Source organism: Schistocerca nitens, chromosome 6 (assembly GCF_023898315.1).
Source record: "Schistocerca nitens isolate TAMUIC-IGC-003100 chromosome 6, iqSchNite1.1, whole genome shotgun sequence".
Lineage (NCBI taxonomy): Eukaryota > Metazoa > Arthropoda > Insecta > Orthoptera > Acrididae > Schistocerca > Schistocerca nitens.
Window position 1 is genome coordinate 371,006,336 of NC_064619.1, and position 22,899 is coordinate 371,029,234.

Consider the following 22,899-nt stretch of genomic DNA (forward strand, 5'->3'; position numbering starts at 1 on the left):
ACTTGCATCATGTAAAAAATGTTATATAATTGTCACACTAAAATAATTTTTTACTTTGTTCCACTGAATAGGAACATAACCAACCACACGTAAATGATGATGTAATATTTAATTATGTTTTATTCTTAACACACATGATATTTTCTTTCACAGTGGTTAAAATATCCAGGAAGGGAGTGCAAAAATTTGTCTACATATGTATCCTGATTTACGTGTCATAGTCTTGATCAACAACTTCTAACAAACAGTATCACTGTTCCTCGAAGAAAACCGTAAGTGGTTACTTTTCTGATCTATCTAACATCCAAACAGGGGCTGCAGATCTAATTACAAAGATGTTAGCAATAAAATAGAACTTATTAAGTAGCACTGTACAGAGGAACTATACCAGCAGCCCAACATAGCAGCAACTGCCAAAGCCAAACGAATGCAGTGGGCCGGCCATGTGGCCCGGATGGAGGATCACAGATGGGCTCGGAAGCTCCTGGATTTCACATCTACAGGAAAGAGACCGCCAGGGAGACCCAAGAAGCGTTGGAGGGATGGACTCCATGAAGATTTAAGCAAAGTGTCAATAGATGTGGACGAATGACGGATTGCAGCAATGGACAGAATACAGTGGAGGAGGAAACTTGTAGATGCATGCGGTCCACTGGGCCTGATCACATAGTAGTAGTAGTAGTAGTAGTAGCACTGTACAGATATTAACATCTGAGTCTTATAATAGTACAAGTCTATGGGAACTGATATACAGTCAATCATAAGTGGAAACTTTTATTTTTAATTAATGTGTATATAAGGAGAATGACACTTGTAATCTGAAAAACACTGTAATTTAGTTTAATCCCAATGTCTGGTGTACGTAATATCTTTTACTGTAATACATAGATAATGAGATGGGAACCTTGAAAACAGCCTGTCCAGAAGGAGAAGAAGAACAAGAAGAAGAAGAAGAAGAAGAAGAAATACCCACAAGTAGTTGGCAAAATTTGTGCAAAAGTATTTACAGAAAATAACACAATATAAACATGAACCAAAAAAGTCCCCATAGGAGCAGTCTAATATTAACAACAACATTATACCGTATATTAATATAATTAAAAATAATATATTAATATAATTAAAAATAATATATTAATAACAGGTTTCTAAGTGAACTCAAATGCTTACACTCTTTGCAATTGTCTCAAAAGAATTTGTAAAACAGAGAGAGAGAGAGAGAGAGAGAGAGAGAGAGAGAGAGAGAGAGATATGGCTCTGAGCACTATGGGACTTAACATCTGAGGTCAACAGTCGCCTAGACTACTTAAACCTAACCAACCAAAGGACATTATACATATCCATGCTCGAGGCAGGATTTGAACCTGTGACCGTAGCAGCAGCGTGGTTCGAGACTGAAGTGCCTAGAACTGCTCGGCCACAGCAGCCGGCAGAGAGAGAGAGAGAGAGAGAGAGAGAGAGAGATTGGGGGGGGGGGGGAGGACAAAAAGGAGGAGGAGGGGTGTGTGAGTGTTTTCTGAGAGAAGGTAGGGGGGATGCATTGACATGCATGGTAAAGATGGAAGAGAAATGAAAGCTTCTCTGTGTCTATTCACCAACCTGAGGAACGAAGGGAGGTATTAAGGTAAAGAAGTTGATAGTTGTACATTCCATTATTATTATCATTAGAGATGGAGTATAGGCTCAGAAAAGGAGATCACTAGGAACTGAAATCATCTGTGGTGTTGTTATAGCAAACACTTATGAAAACTGAGTGATAGATGTAACTAATATGCTAAAGCTTAGTGAACTACATTGTTGACGAATATGGGAAGAATGAAAATGAAACATGACACCACCGCCACAACTACCAACATCAACCAACACCACTCATTACACAATTACAATGAAGCAAAAGAGAAACAGCTAGACATATTCAAGAAGTTTCCACACCAAACATGTTTTATTAACAAAACACTATTAGTATTTATACACTTTTAACAGCAATTACCATATACATTAATTCAAAATGTTTACTACTGGGACAGTGTACGACACTCTCCTGCAAGTGAGGCACAAAACGGTTTATGTTGTTTTCATTTGCTCCTCAAATTAAGTGAAGTATTTTATATTGATTAGCTAACACTCAACATAACTGTCAGATTTCAATCTGATCTAGATGAGTAACAGAACAGATCAATATATCACCACATTGAGATATTGAGATTTTGTATTCAAATTTGTTTCTATGGCAGTAAAAGTTACATATTGCACCCCCCCTCCCCCCTCCAGCCCTTGCATTTTTCAATATGGCACAGATGTAAACACTGGGCTGTGCTACCTGACAACTTCTCACCACAACCTTCAGTTTCAGTTGGCTTTTACATTCATCGGCTTCACCAACTCACAACCAAACTATCACCTTCCAACCTAAAGACCAGCATCATTACAACCTACATTCCTAAAAATAAGATAGATGCAACACAAATATTGTCAGTATCTGTTCGCTTTCTGTTTGCATACCTATAATCTTCCACACCACACCAACATTATGTACTGAGATGAAGCCGACTCCTGGTATCGGTAGGTTGAGTTGACCCTGCTCCTCTGTTTGCTAGTCAATTCCGCTACCGTAACTGACTTGCTGATAGTGAAGGTGGAATATACACCCACCTCTCTTATGGCAAATATCACCAAACACAGCAGACAGTTAAGAAAAGAGAAAGGAAGATGGCAGTATTTCTAAATTTACAATGTGAAACTATTTCAATATAAATAATGAATGTATACAGTGAAAACTAGTGCAGGACAAAATCAGTGTAATATCCAGAATTTGCTTACAGATGAATAAATAACAAATATGGTAACCCAGCCCTTCTGTCACAATTTTACAGCCAAACTGCCTCCTCATAACACAGAAGCACAAATAAGTGAACAGGTAAAACAGTAAATTAATGGTTGCAGTAACTGAATACTTTTCTGATGTTTGATAGCAAGAGAGAATCCATACACGGTTAAAGCAGACACAATGCGTGCATTTTATATATTGAGATGCAGACTAGCATTTTTTTTAATACTAATTATTTTCTGTAATGTCTATCTCACCAACATAGATACAAAAGATAAGACTGACCACTGGTTGAACAAATTCACATTCCACAGAATATGTCATTATGCCTTTTGGATTTATGGGCATCCTCATAATCCAACATAAAAATTATGTTTAAGGTAATAAACCAAAACGAAACTGCTTTCTACTAAGATACAAACATGGAACACTATTGAGTAAATTACTACTTGATGCAACTTATAATCATACTATGGACATAAGTCAGCTTGTAAACAACAACAAATAGTTCTACTTATGTTCATATTCAAACTATCAAAAAAATCATCAAAAAATCAAATACTAAAGAATGTGCAATTGTGTAATTGAGGACTTTGTGATTTTGGAAATATTAAGCAAGTTGTCATTCAATCTGAATTACAATCTGAATCTCGTTAAATTACCCTGAACTATTTGCACAGGCTACAAAAGCACTGTTATGTTCAATCTAAATTGTGTAATAGAAAGAACATTTTCATGGACTACACAGGACTGGATGCTCAATGCATTTCGTTTGCTACTTTATATACACTATACTGCAACGAAGTACAAACCAGTGTGAAATATCAGGGCAAAACAAACAGGAATGAGGTACCGACAACCGGATGGTGTTGAATTTTAAAAGACCATATGTATAACAGGTTACATGGAACTAAGTAACAGTTACACTGGCCCTTTAACTTAGTGTCACAACAAAACTGTACACCATCAAACATAGTTAACTCACTAAAAAAAATACATTCTTTCCTACGGTATTATTAACATCTTGACTAGGTTGTCATATATATAGTAACATTCGCAGTCTGATAATCAGATATGACATGCTTTAATCTGAGACAGTGGTCAAAATTTTACATGCTAAAGCTAAGGTAATGCATTGTTTACAGTCAAATATATGTCTACATACAGTGACACGTTGACATGGAACTGGTATATACCCAAATCGTAATTTACTAAATAAAATACTGTTGATTTATTACCATTAACTCAAACTAACGGTATGTATCGGAAAACTTATTATCACAGTCGTATAGATTTACAATTTCTTCATGTTTTTAAACTCCAAGGCAATTAAAAATGGTCTCACGCAAACACCAACGAGTGAGTAGCAACTAAACAATGCGGTTGTTTAAATTTAAATATTCGTTGGTTCTCTCGCACCGGCAATTTCATCTTCCTATTTATTTTATGTTTGGATTAGTATGTAACCCCACGTCAGGATAAATATTAGCCTTTTACAGGAAAGAACGCGCACAGGGTTATGCTACGAGCTGCTGACTCGTAAATATCATAGAAAAACCAGTAAATACGATTTGGTACGCCGAACAGGTTTCATGTAAATTCACATTCGCTTACAGAACTGAAGTCGTTTAGTGTGTTATTGAAGGTAAATAGGTATATTTTCCATTATTTAGTATACAACTACACGCTACTTTACCATCTGGGAAGACATACAAACAGTAAACAAACATCTACGTTACCGAAATGTCAAACAAGATGCAATATAGCCCGATTTACAGTTTACTTTTACCTGAAATTCGCATTCCACGATCTCGGTGTCCTCCAGTAAGCGCACTGTACATTTATAACTAACATTAATGTCACTTTTGCTTCCAAATTTTAACATCTTCGTATTTATGGTACATGTGACTGTTTAAAACGCGTTCCGTCACTTTTTGCACATACACTTCGGCACACTACCACGCTCCGTCAAAACTTGTAAGATCTTTGCCATGTTATGGTTACCTCTGACAAATAACAGAAGGAACATCAACGTATCAGAAGGAATGTTCTAATGAACTACGCACGGTCCAAAAAACTAAAGTTCTCGCACGTTATTTGGCAATGACATTTGTTCGTCTTCACGTAACGTATAAATCTAAAAATATATCAAAATTTAAAGCAACTTTATTGCACGAAATGTAGTTTGAGTATGAGAAATAAGGTGATTTTGTACGGTTGTGTATAAAACATAAACTGTGGTTGGTTGCGCCGCCATTTGTCAGAAGGAACGAACCAGTATGAGAAATTTCTGTGCCAAAGTTCTGTCATTGTAAGAGAAATATCGACTTTAATACTATACAAGAAGAAAATAATACCTATGTACTAGTTAAATACTCTTTATTTTATATCATATAATTTTTTTTATGACTTAAAGTGTGATTTTGTGTTGAAATTAGCATTTAAATACAAAGTATTTGAATTAACTTCTCCCGCCATGAGAGCGTTGGCAGCACTGTTTCGCTCACAGCTTCTGCTATCAATTAACAAAGGATTCCGAACAGGCGGTTTTAGATTCAAACATGGCAGCGGCGACGAGTGTTGTTATGCTTGACAGGGGAAATAATACGACGTGCACCATAAATTTACACGGTAAGGGAGCTCGATTCACGGCACAGTGATAGTATTACGTATGTTCTACATGTTTTAATAAGAATTACTGAAATAATTTACTGCTGTGACGGTATATCACGGAAATATCAAGTGGCATTGCACTCATGCCTGCCGCATAAGCCGTAGTTGAACAGTGCTTTTGCGTACTGTATGTAGTATTGTTGTAAATTTTTATGGTTACCCTTAAAATATTGCGTCACTTAGCTTTGCTTTGCATGTGCAGGTGCAACAGTCGTTTCGTGGCGTGTGAATAATCAAGAACAGCTGTTCGTGAGGTAAGTTAATAAACTTGATTTCACTTGTACTACAGATTAATGGAATTAAGTGTTGCCATCGATTTTTCGTAAGTCGGTGCAGATATTCTGTGGACTGCGTATTTAGTCTCCTGTACGACTGCAACATTGCGGCGAGTTACAAAGTGTGCATGAGTGTCCGTGGAACTGCGCTCTTACTTTGTTCGTGATGTTCTGGATCAGTTAGAAAAAATTTCTTCGTTGTCTGATGAGTTTGGATTTTAATGAGCGCTGTTTTAGTTGTTCTTGATCGTGCTTCATATTAATTTTATGTCCATTTGCGGACTTGCGTAATAGTTAAGTATACAGCTATGTTCCTGTGTGTTCCTTCAGAGAAATTAGGACAAGTCTTGCGAATTGTTGGTATCTCAAGTGTTTGACCTGAAAGCGGGTTTTACGCAAACCTGTGTGATACCGAGAAGTTCAATTGCGTTTCTCAGCATCAGAAGTGGACTTTGCTTTCCAAGACGGAATGTTAATACCAGATCGCACTTACATTTGTGTTGGTATCTTGCAGTTTAGTCAAAACCTGACGGTGACTTTCCATACGATGCCGTATCTAGACGATCTTACATAGCACTTTCACTGTAAACACCGTGCGGACGGCGGAGGTGTAAATTAGTTGTGACGCTCATTGGCATTGTGTGAGGTGATGTTCAAGGCGCGGAATTTTTGTTTCGCTCGTCGTATCGTTTTGACGAGGATTACTGGAGTGATAACTTCCCAAATATTGTTCGCGCTTTGTATCATTACCTGATGTATTAAGATTTCGTCCGTATGTCACGGTTGGCGGCGACAAGTAGTTCTTGGAGTCAGGAGTGCGCAATTTTCTGTGTTAACAGTTCAAAATTTTGAACTTCGCAGTTGTTGCTTTTCGTCATTGTATGGTTGTGTTGGCTTAGAAATGCGAAAACGTAGTTAACTGTTGTTTATTACATTTCATACTTTGATATAGCATCGAGAATTGATGGTAAGGTCTACGTCCTAGATATAATTGTTTCATCTTCTGTGAGCTTTTGTTTGCTGTTCAGGTAGTGATACGTTGGTAGATAATTTCATGGTCGCTTCGTTGCTTATAACGTGTAAGTAATACTTGTCGCATCGATGCCTTGAACGCAGCTAAGTCCGCGTATGATCTGTCCAATGTACAATTCTGCGTGTTGTTGAGTCGACGCACAGTTTGCTAAGTTGTATATGACGAGAGAAGAAATCGTGAAAAAAATTCGCTGAGAATTCTCTTGTTTTCAGAGTGTGGTTTAATTGCCTGAAGATGCCATCCACGATTTCGGCAACCTAGGGAGTTGCTCGCATCCTGCACTTGCAAATTTAATGTTTTGCTGACGTCTACACGTCACATTATGCGTTCACTACTTCGACCAGTCCCAACAAAAAACGATAGGAATAAAGCTTTTGTACTCATCATTAAAAATGGTTCAGTAGTGCTAGTGATTACTCTGCGTAATGTTTTGTATGTAGCAATTCAAGCGAGAAAGAAATCCAGAAACGGATTAGCGTCTGCTGGTGCTGCATGGAGTTCTCGCGCATGGACTTGACGCTAATGGCACAACACCCACGGGCGTTATGAATTATCACCTGTCATACGCAGGGGATGAATTTTAGTCACCCTAATGTGGCTGTCCTGTGGATCAATATTTGTGAGAAACGTCCAGCAGCGTGTTAAGCTTCTATGCCCGACAGTTTGCTTTACTAGCCATTGGCCTGATCTATGATGTATTTAGCCCGGAAAATTAATTACAGTTCACTTAGTATCGGAGTTCAAATGAGTATCTTATTAGAAAGTTGTCACGAACTTGAGAATTGATGCTCACTTTCGTGTCGGTCCAAAAATAACGCGTAAACCACCGTGGCTCGATAATCTCAAGAACTAGACAAATGATATTTTGTGGTTAGAAATACTGGTCTTTTCTTTTGAAATGTCTATTTATACCATCCATTTTTCGTAAGTTGCAGTAGGTTCAATGACGCGAATGCATGTTTGCGAAACTGGAGGCTGATCGTCACACAACTTTTCTCACACGTACAGAGCTTGTCACTGGAGATTTCAATTATATATACAGTTAGAAATTCCAAAGTAGGTGGTGCTCCATGGCTCCAAAATATTCAAGACTGCCAATAGTTGATGAAATAAATTTTACCATTTTCGATCATCTGACCATCATCAGCAATAAAATTATCAACAGCCTGGGTGGCAACGTTCCTACTGGTGCATTAAAACAGTAACTATCTTGAGGCAACTGTGGTCAGATTTAATCATTAGGTGTGGTGTGCGCTTTGCATATTCTAGGATAGCTGATGATGGAATCCTGCTGTCAATAAAGATTTATTTCCTTGGCAGCTCTTAGCGGTTCTGAAATGCCTTTCACAAAATAGACTCTGGTGATGCTTAATTGGGAGCGTGGTCGGGCTTGAACACAGAGTCCAGCTTCCTTCGTGAATCTTCTCCACTGCCAAGTGGAGCATGCGGTTGCCGACATCGTGATATGCAACTTGATGTTTCTGTGTTTGCCTGTAATTATGGCCTTTAGTTCTTCAGGTGCGATGCATCTGAAATGCCTCTGTCATTACACGGATGATTTCTGATGAGTTTATAAATGAGATCTTTTTTTGACCTGAACATGTCCCGACATAATTGTCTCCGGATTGACATAAAAGTTCAATTACGGCACGTTGGCGTAGCAGGCGGCGTACCCAAACAAGAAAGAGGAGTTAGGTAAAAGTTAAGTAGTGAAGGACCATTGTTCCTACCCATGGAAGTTCATTTCCGTAGTGGTATTCATTGCTGAGCTCAGTGATTTCCCTAAATCGCTTCAGGCAAATGCCGGGATGGTTCCTTTGAAAGGGCACGGCCGATTTCCTTCCCCATCCTTCCCTCACCGAGCTTGCACTCCGTCTCCAATGACCTCGTTGTCGACGGGACGTTAAACACTAATCTCCTCCTCCTCCATTGCTGAGCTCAATGGATTGTGCATTAGTTTTTACCAGCTTTAGTATATCTGGCGATATATGTCTGATATCACATGAATTGTATAAATCACAGGAAGCTGTTGTAATGTTCTGTGAATCTCTCCGAAACGTACAGTTTTCACCACCTTAGTGCAGCATGTAGTAAAATGCTATTAATTCTGCTTGGGGTCACAGAAGTTACGAACATTGTAATGCTAATGGGGAATTAAATGTTCTTGGTCTGTTGTCTTATTACTAAGCCAATGCAGCATGTATGCGAGATGTTTTATGAAACGTGGTACATCGTGTAAAGCTGTAGTTTCAGCCTACATGGCCGGGTGGCGGTCTGAGGAGCCTGAAAAACGCAGGCCCGTCGTTACCACCTGGAACAATGTCTACTAGAGCAATATGGAACGTAAAGCATCCTTTAGGTTGCTGGAACCAGTCTTTTCAATGACAATTGTGCCTTTGACATGTCAGCAGGATCTGGTCACATGACGTTGACAGCTGCTGTTTCTGAATCTGCAGTAAAGCTGAAAAAGGACAAATAATCATCGAAAGGCAAAGTAACGCTGCTACAGATGAAGTGAAGCTACAGGACATGCATGAATCAGTGAGCCATCCAAATGCTCCCCAGTTCTACTGTCTTTAAGAGTTTACAGATACCATGGGAGTTTTATGTTCGTGGTATTTGATTTGCTTCAGCCGGCGCAACTAAGCTTTGATCTGAAATCAAGCGCCACTTCGTGGAGGCCACTCCGCTTTTCAGTTGAGAGATAGTCGAAATGTCGGCCTCTATGAACAGCGTATAAAAGGCGATAAATATATTCAGCTCTCGAGGAAAGCATGGTCGAAAATTGGCTTTGATATACGGCCACTTTGCATTCTTAAAAGTCAGCAGAGTGCAGCGATTCATCACTTCTCAGGCAGCGGGTCAAGATTCCTGGCGAAACGGAACTCTGCCCCTGCGGCGTCGGCGTTCCTCGGATATTTGGACCACGGAAGGACACCGGGGCCCAGGAGCGTCGCGGTCTGGGCTTCTCTGCCCGGGCGTGTGTTGTCTGCGTGTCTGTAATCGGCCAGCATCTGCGATGACTGTAGCTATATACTTTCTGAATCAACGTCAGCAGCGCTGTTTTGAAATACTGGATTGTCAAAAAAATTAAAAATAGAGGAAACAGCTTATGTTGTCCTAGCCGTACAAGTCAGAATTCGTATCCCACCCAACAATTGCATTCTGCGGAGATCTGTACGTGACAGTTGAGTAATTGTTCGCCTTTTCTTCTAGTTACGTGGAGCGTTGAAGGGATTCTGTATCACGTAAGAATTGTAAGGGTTGCATCACTCACACCTTCTCTGTAGCACCTGTGTTTGTGGGCTGGAGAACGTTCGTAGATTCCTAGACTAAGATTTAGACTGACTTTACAGTATCTTTCGATTCTGCAGCAGAGTATGCGTTGAACTGAAATTTTCTGACAGATTAAAACTGTGTACCAGGCTGGGACTTGAACGTGGGACGACTGAATTATCCACGCCTCGCCCTCAGTTGAGGGCTGCTTAAAATATTCCGTCATACCTTACTGTACAATCCCGTGAGTGAAGCGAGCCTGTTCAGTTAGCTCTTAAAGTATCTTGTATGTGAAACTGAAGAGACCTTTTTTCTTCCTCAGTTTTGCATTTCATTAAGTTTACAACCGCAGATTTTTTCTAAATTAAGGCATACTTTCTAGTCTTTCCAAGTTGCTTTGGTCAAAATATGACTGGCTATTATCATAGTTTAGCCTCATAACATGGATAGAACTCTCCCTGCCCTGGGGTACCGCGGAACTACGCTCATGCCCGTGCCTAACTCTGTCTGCCAAAGAGTCGTATTTCTCATGTAAAGGCGTGTATTTCGTTATTAAAATGCCGTTGCATAAATATATAAATAACACAGGCATTAGTGAAAGCACCATTGCAGTCATCCAGTGTCATGAGATCTAGCCTGTATTAGCATCTTATTTGGTCTACTGAAAAATGCCACTTTCCGTTTGTATTGGTATTGTGTATTTTAATTACGCTACGAATTGTTCATATGTTATTAATCCGTGGTGGTGGCGCCTATGGACAATTTGGAAGATGAAAGTGGGCTTCTTAAGTTTTCGGCGATCATTATTTAGGTATATAAATCGATTAAATTTTTCTTATCTTCTGTGCTGCTGCTTGCCGCAATTGTTTGGGTGGGATCCTGATATGAAATCTTATCGCTTGGTTATGGAAAGAAACAAGTGATAATCATTAACGCCAAACCAAATGTAGCTGTAAGATCAAGGCAGTTGTCTATCCAAAACAATGACATTTCTTTTACCGTCACCGTCTCCTGTTGCAGAAGAGAACGAGAGCAATGACACCAGAATATTAACATGAAGTAGAATATTTTTATAAACAGAAATGGTTAAACAGCATAAGCACTGACGCTTGTTTGTTTTTAAATGCATTTCTTACGAGGGATTTCAAAGTGCCATCGTACGGAAACTCACTTCTTTTCCCGCCATTTGAAGTAGTTAAATAATCATACCATATTAATCCATGGAATATGTGATGATTTGATGATATATTGATATAGCATATTGCTTTTGGTTTCGCTTAATGTCCCTAAAAGAAGGCGGGGATGAGTGTATACGCGAAAGACATGTGCGAGCGCTCTGACCCATAGCTGCATGGACGTGAAACTAATTAAATACAGTTCGCAGAATCGTGTCGAAATTGGCTGGCAGCCTAAATAAGATGCTTGTATACCATTTACCAGAAGATTGTAGTGAATTACAACAGTAACTAGTGAACAGTATATTTTATAGTGTCTGGAACACATTGAAAACAGTTTACCCGCAAAGGTTTTCATGAAATGAATACGAGACGCGGAAGCCTACGTGTTTACGTTCTGAACTGTTCTTAAGTTGGATGTTACGGAAAGTGCTGCGTTATATTGAAAGCCTTGCAATAGAACAAATATTGATTTATCCAGGGTGCCCCGAAACTATTAGTTCAAATTAATACCGGCGGTAGAGAACACCAAAACAAATCTATTTAGTTCTGGTATATATGATCTCTCACGGCAATTTCTGATACTAGGGGCGATTTACACAGAAGGAAGTTCATGATGCTAATTACAGCAGTGGCATCCACAGGAAATGCTGGAATGTGCGACCATTGGCCTGTATGCAAGCAGTACCTCGTCGGACCAGTAATTGTCATGTCCGTTCGAACATTCCTGGCGTGTCCGCAATGGTACCAGCAAGAAGGTAAGTTTAGCAACGAGGTCTTGGTCTGTTTCGACAGCGGTTCCATACACCAGCTGCTTCATATGCCCCCAGAGGAAGAAATCCAGACACGTGAGATCAGATGATCTGGATGACCAGGCCCACAGTGCCACTTTGGCCGATCCATTGATTCCAGAAGGCGGCTCTCGGATGATTCCTTACAGCAGTGCTGAAATGAGCTGGCGCCCCTTCTTGTTTTGTCTAACGTTCAGGGGTACATCCTCCAGCAGTTCTGGCAACACACGTTCCACGAAGATGGGGTATCTCCTTGCGTTGAGGTGACATGGAAGATCGTATGATCCAACTAACCTATCAACGATGATGCCGGTCCACATACGAACACCGAATCGCTGTTGATGAGCATGAGGTCGAGTACCTCGCGGATTCACATATGCCCAAACATGCGAATTGTTGATATTTAAACGTCAGTACACATTAGCAGCCAGCTACAATGACAAGTTGATTTCAGAGACCGTATGTTCCTTGTGTAAATATATTTGTTTTTGTTCTCTACCTCCTGTATTAATCTGAAGGAAGAGTTTTGGAACACCCTGTATTCCGTAAAGGGACAGCGGTCGGTGATACGTGGACTCTGCGTAATTTGATGTTAAGAATTTGGATCCAAGTTGTCGGTATACACAGTGTTACAGAGATTATAAAATATAATTTTCGGCTTTGATTCCATAATTTCTCCGACGAAATTCAGATTTTGCCTGTTTGCACTTGGTGTGCCCTTGCAAACATGAAACGTGAAATAAAGTTTGACCTACGTTCCGCGAAATAAATAGAAAAGTTTCACCTGTGGTGCCAGACGGAGGTTGTGTGTGTGGGTGGGGGGTCAGTTGTTGGTGCTCGCTGGGCTGTGAAACAACGAACGCCAGAAAAAAGTAGAAACGTAGAACCGCTCTTAAGGACAATTGAATGCCAAAGTCGCCCCAAGCCTTGCTCCACACTGAACGTGGCTCGCCCATATTGCGGCAGACTGGGGAAAGGCTAGGGATTACGCACATTTAGTGAGGTGGAAGAGGACGTCGGTATATCCGGATGTCTTTCACCGGATGGCGTTAGGTGACAAGAACCAAAGGTTTCAATAACTTTTTTATGATTTAACGATCGGAACTTCACGCAGTGTCAAACAACTACTTGTTTTGTGTGCATCTTTAGTGCACTATCTCGAGTGCAGTGAGAGCACAGGTGCTTTATCACCGCGATAATTTGACGATAAAGCTCGCTTGCAGGTGAATCACTATGCTTACAAGAAAAGACGGGAAATTCCAAATAAATGTTGCTCTTTCTTATGCTCGGGAGGGATTTCACAGACTTGCACAAACTTTTCAGGCAGCCACGATATATGGCTGTGTAAGTTTGCCACAGTATAAATTGTTTTTGTAACGAATTGCAGCAAGTAAAGGAAACTGGCCGAACGCACTGCACTGTCATCTCGGATTTCAGATTTGTCGGGGCGCGTTATTATGATGACTCATCGTGCAGGAAATATTGAAAACTTCAGACGCACTATAGTTTAATTGTGCGAGAGTAATAAAAGAAGCAGGAATAAACAATCTGGCAGTAAATATTAGTTTGCCTTAGAGATCCGTTGGTAAGAAGCCAAACGCTGCCGGTAGCTGTGCTCTAGTCGCATCCCTTGTTTTGTTTTTTTTTTTTTTTTTTTTTTTTTTTTTTTTTTTTACGCCGTCACTTTGTATTCCCGGGACAAATTTCAGTTTATTGTAGTGTTACGGAAGCTCACTCAATTATTCAATGGGTCGTGAGGTTTCAAAACTGAGGCGGCGTGGAAAGTAATTATTTTCTGTAATAAAAAAAGTCGATTTCTCAGAATGCTTCAGTAGAGCCGAAGAGCTATGTGGGACGTAAGGAATATTTTACCATTATAAAAATATTAAGCAATGGTTGAGAAGTACACAACACTTATCCCTCGCGAAGCGTAAGCGTGCCCTAACTTCTGCTGCACATTTAAACGAAGTCAGAATCATTTTTCCATAAGTATCCACTGAGGTAGTCATATAGAAAGAAGAGAGTAATGTATTACTAGCTGGGAGACACCGAGGGGTGTTCAGTAGCCCGTAAACCGGGAACAATTTGCTTCCTCCGCGCGAAATGGACTCTTGCCTCGCGACGTGAGAGAGTTGTGTCGTAAGTGTATCTGTTGAGTGTAGGTAACTGTAACCTGTGTGTTTATAGTTCGGTGTTGTGTTTGTGTCGTATGATGATGACAGGGATAGGGTGAAACCAGCTACCAGCACATAATCTATTCTTCTGCTATAACACCAAGGGGGCACCGCGCTTGACGTCTCCATCCGACGGATGAATATTCCCCTCTTTCATTTCTGTTAACAAATTATATTTGAAAAACGTAGTTAGATAAAGAGTTCGGAGTCCATATTAAGCTGTAGACTCCGCCCTCGCTCCTCCCCATATAAGTGACTGGACAGATCGGTTCAGAAGTTGGAGAAAGCAAAGGCACTCTTATCTCCAATAGCACATGACCTAGAAATGCACTAAATAAAGTGTTCTTCGAACAAAAAAGAGTTTCAAGCTCTGTGCTTCCCACTGTGTCGCTCACAGTGAGCTTACCTGAGGCTGTTTACGGCGATTCGTTGGGGACGTTGAACTCTGCGGCCGTTTTGGTGCTTTTCGAAAGGAGTAGATACCGGGATTCTTCTCCATTTCATTCCAGGTCTGCTCATAACGACGCACAACACTACATTCATAGCATGCATCCTTTTTTACAGTACATTAACAGGTTGGAGGTAAGCAATTGTAAAACATACCGCATTTGCCCTTTGTCAAAAAAGCTGGGAGGCAGTGCCATTACGCTCTCCAATCCCAGCATCGTGTAAGAGACATTTCCCCCCCGTAGCTGGGGGAAAGTTGGCGGTATGCCGAAGTGATTCGGGCCAGTACTTGGCGGCGTTTGAAAATCGGAAAATGTAAGGTGTTTGTATCAGATTTGATGCATATACAGTGGCACAAAAGGTATTAAATTACAATCCAAAACTTTAATTTCAACCTTAAAACACATGATGTTACTCTCTGGAAGGTAATTTTGTTCTCCGATAGGTAAGAATACAATGCGCGCAACCGTGACAACTGAGATGTGCTACTTCACAATACTTCAGTACTGCGGATTTGCTGTTAGAATAAGGTATTCTATCATCTCTGGAATGTCGTTTGCATCCTAACATGTTTCATGTTCTGATATCAGTAATAATTTTTTGCGCAAAATTTTGTCTGCTTCAATATGTGCCTTCAGTATACCGTTCCCACCTTCAAAAAATAAACACTGCAACTGTTAACGATAGCAGAGGATACCTTAAAGCGTTGTGAATGAACACTGAACTTTGTCTTCTATAATAGCGGTTGATTCGTAAAGAAATAGCAACCACTGATGTTCCTTTGCTTTATACTTTGAAATGTCGTCCATCAGTCACAGCATTACTTCAGCCCTTTTTCACTAATAACTTATTTGCTAAGCACGTGTACAACTTAGTTCGTTCTCACCAATGTGACCCGCAGATCGAGTATTTATCAGCGATTTCTTATCTTACATATAGCAACTGTTATCCTCACGACTGTATTTAGATAAGTGGTCATACAGTGCTTCCTGCATGAGAGGTCTTGTGGGAGAGTAACAATTTAAGGAAAATATTAAGCTAGTATCTCCTGGAGTACAGTAACGACAGAGAGGCAGATAATGGTTTGAATAATCATTAGAACAGCGTATGGTGTTGCGCTTGACTCTTCCATGAAATGATAACCTATTTACTTGCATCAAATTCGCTAGCAAAAAAAAAAAAAAAAAAAAAAAAAAAAAAAAAAAAAAAAAAAAACACTATTCTTATTTGTTTTTCATTGAGATAGGGACGAGAATTGTCGGGTGCAATAATACTGCACAATGTGTCAGGTGGCAGTTTCTTGAAGACTTCATTATTCCTAGTCGGAGTAGAGTACTGGGCTGAACAATGACACATCATTATTGTTCGTAATCATACCAAGAGGACATTCCTTACTCAAACCCAGATAGTATGTTGTAATCAGACTTCCACTGAAATAATCACGAACCCACAGAACGCGTAATGCGATATTTATGGATAAGCCTACCTTTGACGCGTCTACAATGGCTGTTATTACTTATTTATTTTTTTCCTAGTCAGTGCCTCATTTCAGTTATGAATGACACGTCAGAGACCTGAACTCTGCCGCCCGCCTCCCGCCTATTTCCGGTACCGAAACGAAGCGAAACGGTGGAACATATCTGATAATCACATCAGTGACAAGACGCACACGGCCCTCGATTTTTGAATAGCGTACAAATTTCCAAAACAAAAATAAGCATATATGTTGTTATTGCTTCTAGTGGGTGACGCAAACTTTTAAACATGAAATTTAGTTCACAGCCAGTTAGTGGCCTATTGACAGGAGGGATAATTCTTGTGGCAAGTAAGCAGCTTGATAGATTAGTACACTGAAACTTCATTCAGTGTTCGTCGCCTTGAAATATCTAATCGAAGTGTCTGTGAGTGAATGAAACATCGACTTATGAAATGTGAATGGTTTATTAGTATTAAGTTTTCAACCCACCCTTTATGCTGATATACAGTCGCTAGGGAAGCTTGTAGGAATCTAATTTTAGGAATCAGCTAAGGTTCGAAATCACTGATGTGGATATGTAGTATTCTGTACTAGACACTTTAGAAGCTGGCGCAGGACCAGAACCATGTCTTTTATCCTGTCATACCTTTAGAGTAAGTGTTATTAGGTGGTGAAATGCCATCTACAGATCTGTATATCTGAGGTTTGATCCCTAGTCAATCCAGGGATTTTTATCGTTTCTTTCACCTCTGAAAATGTTTGTTAATGTGTAAAATTACGAGCTGCACCGTGATTGATTCCACGTTGAACTTCACGCCTTCGTGTAATTGGGTTCTGAGGTCGGAGGAAGGTAAGGATGTACCACCTCCAATCGGAGCAACCCTAGTAAAGCACTGTGGGTCCTCAAGACAACCTTAGGATCGATGAAAGCTATACTTATTTACCTTTTGAGTAAGAGCAGCGATTACCACTAAGTCTTGAAATATATACCACATGGAAAAACAATTTTTGGGAGACCCGGAATGAGAAGGCCAAAAAAAAAAAAAAAAAAAAATGCTGACGGGGAAAGGAATCGCTGCTGGTCCTTGAGGCAATGACGTCGAGGACGACTTTAGAGTACTGTATCAACACTGATTTCTGCGAATCCGATGGGACATACGTACCACCGATAAAATGATAAACACATAGTCAGTTCTTCATTGCTACGGAATCACCAGCGTTGCTTTTCCATCAATTGCTCGTTTAGTTTGGGCGGCTATCTGACTTTGCGCGTCAACATTCGTAAGTCCTCAGCTGTTCTCTCATATAAACCCACGAACAGTTGATCCGTGTCGCTTCAACACCGGTAATCTCATCGATCTGACAATGAACGTATACTGCTGTTATCATTCGCACTTTCGAAAGATGGGCTATCGTCTAAATCTCAAATTCGTTTGCCGTTTGTATTGTGTTTGTCGAATGCACTTATCAAAAAATGGTTCAAATGGCTCTGAGCACTATGGGACTCAACTTCTGAGGTCATTAGTCCCCTAGAACTTAGAACTAGTTAAACCTAACTAACCTAAGGACATCACACACATCCAAGCCCGAGGCAGGATTCGAACCTGCGACCGTAGCGGTCTCGCGGTTCCAGACTGCAGTGCCTAGAACCGCACGGCCACTTGCACTTATCACCACTCTTACGGTGGCCAGAACCAAATTATAATTACGTATATTCGTATTCATGAGAGTTCTGATTTGTACAGGCACTAATGTTAGAGCGGAGTATTTTGTGTGATTAACCGCACATACCTTTTTGACTGACATCCTTTTTTGCAGCATTTCTCGAGAGGTCTGGATGTGACAGCCTTGGCATATTGCGGGTCAGCAAAATGTTTTTACCACAAGCACAGGAAGATGAAGTTATTTTCTGCCGTACTGAAACCGTCTGGCCTACAGAAGGTCGGCTTATCCTGTGGCACTGATAAAATATCCCAAGAAATGTCTCTGGGAAGATACCGGTGTCGGGAACTTTGAGCCGTGCTCTGTATTTAAATAATATGCGGACTTAATATTTCGTATTTCAGATTTTCCTTTTTTTAAAAGCGGTTTTCCTTAAACCGCCGTCTTTCATTTTTTGCTAGCAACGCGCGGTGCGTAAGACGTCCATTCGGGGCGATGTGTTGCAGCCCAAGAAAGCCATTGAACAGTGTGTGAAGTAAAATGAACGTAAACAAGCCTCTTGGCACAATTCCACAATTATTTTGTTGAATTGCAACAAGAATATCGGGTCGACTACTTCAGACCTAAAAGATCTCATCAAGCAATAATATCTGATCTCACTGTGTATCCAAGAAAAACTGCTTTGTGAGAAAGTTGGGATATTGTTTCACACTTTACGATAGGACTCCTCAAGCTTCCTCACTGAAGTAACGTGGGCGGCGGGTATGAGGCTCCCAAAAACTGTACTCGAGTCAGACAGAAGTGCTCGCAAGCCAGTGAATAGAAAGACGCCAGCACGATATTGGAAACGTAGCAAGGCGAGCGGCTAATTTACTTATTGATATTTTATCAGCAGATTACTACCTGTGAAGTTCACTGTTGTATAGTCGCTCTCCATTATAAAAATCTCAGACGATGCACAAAAATCAGACAGTAGGCGTTTTAGAAAAACGGAAATTGGGTCGAGTTTTACAATTTTTGCCTTCTCTCGCGAAACGTAACATTACCCAGTAAACTACACGAACTGCCATATAGTTATGCTAACATCATCACACTTATTTACCAGCCGCACTGAACTTCATTTTCAGCAGGTATAGTAATTAAAACTGTCTGTTCATGGTTGGATTCGAAAACACGTATCCACAGTTGGCTGCTCCTATTTGTAGTAAAAAGCGCTGGGACTTCGCCAACTGTTTCTAAAATGTTTCCATCAGCCGGCTTTTATCTTCTTTGGTGTAGATCAACAGCCAGTCACCGCCACACGAAGTGTATTAACTAGCGGAGACTACGTCTTTATACATACAACGAAAAGTGGTTATGAATGTTGGGGAAAAAGTCTAAACAGATTTTATCAACGCATTATATCACCATCAACCAGCAATATCTGGACTTTGAAAGGTAGTAGCGCTTTTTTTCCCTTCTCACCACTATAATACACAAATTGTTCATTGTTCAACTCCCTAGTTTCGATAAAACAGCAGTAAAACCGACTGACAGGTAACATGTGTGGTGGATCGGGACACAAACCCACGCCTTTGCCCGGCCGCGGTGGTCTAGCGGTTCTAGGCGCTCAGTCCGGAACCGCGCGACTGCTACGGTCGCAGGTTCGAATCCTGCCTCGGGCATGGATGTGTGTGATGTCCTTAGGTTAGTTAGGTTTAAGTAGTTCTAAGTTCTAGGGGACTGATGACCACAGATGTTAAGTCCCATGGTGCTCAGAGCCATTTGAGCCACGCCTTTGCTATCTTGCAAACCTAGTATTCTTAAACACTTCACGACCGATTCAGTACAGGGACGTTATTTATCTCTAAACACATTTCGAAATTGCAGAATTTTGTGAAAAGTTAAAATTGTGTACTCGGCCGGCTGTAGAACCAGGACCATTACCAGGAAGGCGGTATTATTTGCGCTATCTGGGCATGAAAGTCACGCACCCATCCGATTCAACTTCCCATTCACCAAAAAATAAATGGATCCCGAACACTTATGATGCTGCGGCTTTCAGTAAGCCTAACTCTCCGTCGTATTGTTGCTGCCAGAGGTACCAATCCAGCAGCGTAACAGGAGAGTCTCTGTTAAGCGTTGAAGACAAGAGCATATGGACAGTAGCACTGCACCGGAAGCACACAATTTTCACCTGTCCCAAATTATTGTGATTTGTGCATCCTGCCACAAATGTTCACTGCGACGTATCGTCTGCTAACAAATAGAAAAAAAATCTCCCCTCATTAAAGTAAATGAGAACTAAGGAGGGATTCTCGAAACAATATGTAGAATTAAATTTTATAATATGTAAATGCTAACGGGAGTGAATAAAAAGTAATTTTATCTGTCTAAATAGGTGCTCTGTTATGCGTAATAGAGCTCACTTGTGCAAACAAGACGACTATGGTTTTTTAAGACAACAAATATTAATTTGTTTTTGGTTACTCTGCACCGTAAGCAACTACTATAGTGAGGCTGAGTCACCTAAGCAGTTGACATGTTTTTGAAAGAACCACTTAATCATCGTAAGTCAATTTTTGACCAGACAGATTATAAGAAAGTCCTTACTAAACGGCATAGCCTTATGTCACATCAGTATTAATCACAGCAATATTGTTAACCTCGTATTTATCCAGGAATTGCAGTTATTTCAGCGGCTAAGTTCCCCGAAACTACATACCAGTTTAACGCGTTAAAATCTTCTCTTTCAGATTTACGACATTAGCAGCGTAAACTACCTTAGTTCCATTTGAAAGGAAGCAACGAAGTTTAATACAAATATACCATATTTAATACTACTGTGTATAAAGATTAGATAAACAGACAGACTAAGCATATTGTCTTAGGGAAATATAGTGTCAGTCTTGTACATTTTTGCTATAGATCACTCAAATGGTGTAATGACACTGGCTTTGACGTGTTACCAAATTGTCAGATTATTTGAATGCATTTCGTAGTAACTCGTCACCGCGCCTCTTCAGTTAATGAGTTTACATGTATCGTGTTCAAATCATCTGATGATTACTTGATAATACGCCGAAACCATTATCGACACCATATGAGTGTCTCGAAGCTGATACGTATAAAAGCGGTAGTAATAATAATAATATAGTAGACTGAACAGAATTCAGCGACGGCTTTCTAATTTCATCCAGACGAATTTTAAGGTTTGCTTCAACGATTCTGGAAATATTTGAAATCAATAGCTTGGGTGACGCTTTGCAACGTTACGCCTAAATCAGGGTTCCTCAGACTGAATTCCGCGAGAAGTGAATAAGTTCTCCGCGAAAAACCAAAACATGGCGTTTTTTTAGAAATTTTGAAGATGCACATTATTTTTTTAAAATTTAGATTTCTTTGCTTTTATCAATGATGTAAAATTAATCAGTGAATAAAATAAATTCTTCTCATTGTTTAGGATTACGCGCCTCAATCGATAAAAACGGAACTCTTTATAGCTTTGTTGTCCGTCTGCGTGTCCGACTGTTGTGAACCCTTTTTCTCCGCATGGGTGGACGTAGAAACTTGAAATTTCACATTCGAAGGTCTACCGTCCCTGGCGGTGTAAAGAATTTAAGCTTCTTAGTCAAAGCTATCAAAAGATACGGCCATATGTAGTAGTTTGCTACTCGCCGTGCGCTCCATTAGCTGAACGGTCAGCGCGTTGGAATGCCACGCACGGGGGCCCTGGTTAGATTCCCGGCTGGGTTGGGAGATTTTCTCCCCTCAGGGTCTGGGTGTTGTGCTGTCCTCATCCCCATTGTCGACGCGGTCGCCCTATGTGGCGACGCACTCAATGAGACGCACTTGGCGGCCGAACTTCCCGACTGGGAACTCCCGGCCACTGACGCCATACGATCATTTCCATTTGCTACTCGCCAGCTCACTCACGAAAAACTATTGGATACTTCCCGTTCACCCAGGATCGTGAAATTTGGCAAGAAGCAAGGTTTCACAGCACAAATAAAGGAAGAAGTCATAAAATTGTAAATTTCTAATTATACCACACGAAAAAATACTTCTTTTGTCATTTGTTATCCAGCTTCATGTCCAACTTCAAACTGTCCATTAGAAATTCCCGAGACCGATGTCTTGGCAGTACCAGTGTCGATAAGAGGCTAAAATCGCTGAGATTCTCGATTCCTGGGCGGATGAACTGCCTGTATACGTAAAGTTTGTACGAAAACGTCAGCGGGCAAGTGCAGCTCGCACGTGGCCATTTTTTTTCTTTTTTTTAATTTTATGAACTTTCAGAATAAGCAAGGTGTTCCGTCAAGGAACCAGGATTCTCAAAGTTTGGAAAACCCTGGTCTAGATACTCAGTTGAGGTGACTTGTGTCAAGCAGCGCCGGCCGGTGTGGCCGTGCGGTTCTAGGCGCTTCAGTCTGGAGCCGCGTGACCGCTACGGTCGCAGGTTCGAATCCTGCCTCGGGCATGGATGTGTGTGATGTCCTTAGGTTAGTTAGGTTTAAGTAGTTCTAAGTTCTAGGGGACAGACGACCACAGATGTGAAGTCCCACAGTGCTCAGAGCCATTTTTGTGTCAAGCAGCACAGCGCTAATGCTGTATTCGAACACTACACTACTGTTTTCCTACTCATCTGCATTAGCTTTCGTTCATTTAGAGCAAGCTGCTATTCATTACACCAAATACAGACTCCGTCCAGGTTATCCTGTATGCTCTTACAGTCACTCATCGACGGCGCTTTCCCGTACACAACAGCGTCATCAGCAAAGAGTCGCAGGCTGCTGCTCACTCTATCTGTATCCGTCAGATCGTTTATGTGTACAGAGAACTAGTTCGGTTAGACAGATTTTATGTTTTTCTCCAATCGAATTTTTATGTCGTTTACAAATTGCAACACCTTCTAAACTTTTCACGCTACTTAAGGCCACAGAAGCGTGGTCTTTTCCGAATGCACTTCTGACCCGAAAGCTAGTCTAGTACCTGGAGTCTAAAGGTTTTATTCATCGTGCCTTTTGCTTTCTCGTGGAGAGATATCCGTAGAAACTTACATCACCTAACACATATTTCTTTCTGTCTAATCGAGAAGTGAAAAACAAAT

General features: G+C 40.6%; 2 protein-coding genes across 2 annotated transcripts in view; one reads left to right on the top strand and one right to left on the bottom strand.

Annotated features, from left to right (window-relative positions):
* LOC126263052 (uncharacterized) overlaps window positions 1-4,820 on the bottom strand; it is a 553,641-nt gene extending 548,821 nt beyond the window's left edge. The window contains exon 1 of the mRNA XM_049960027.1: window positions 4,617-4,820. The gene's annotated coding sequence lies outside the window, so the exon portion shown is untranslated. The remainder of the gene's footprint in view (window positions 1-4,616) is intronic.
* Window positions 4,821-5,386: 566 nt separating this feature from the next.
* LOC126263721 (uncharacterized) overlaps window positions 5,387-22,899 on the top strand; it is a 266,843-nt gene continuing 249,330 nt past the window's right edge. Inside the window, exons 1-2 of the mRNA XM_049960875.1 lie at window positions 5,387-5,458; window positions 5,703-5,754. Of these exons, the coding sequence (XP_049816832.1) occupies window positions 5,389-5,458; window positions 5,703-5,754 (122 nt within the window). The 5' untranslated portion in view covers window positions 5,387-5,388. The remainder of the gene's footprint in view (window positions 5,459-5,702; window positions 5,755-22,899) is intronic.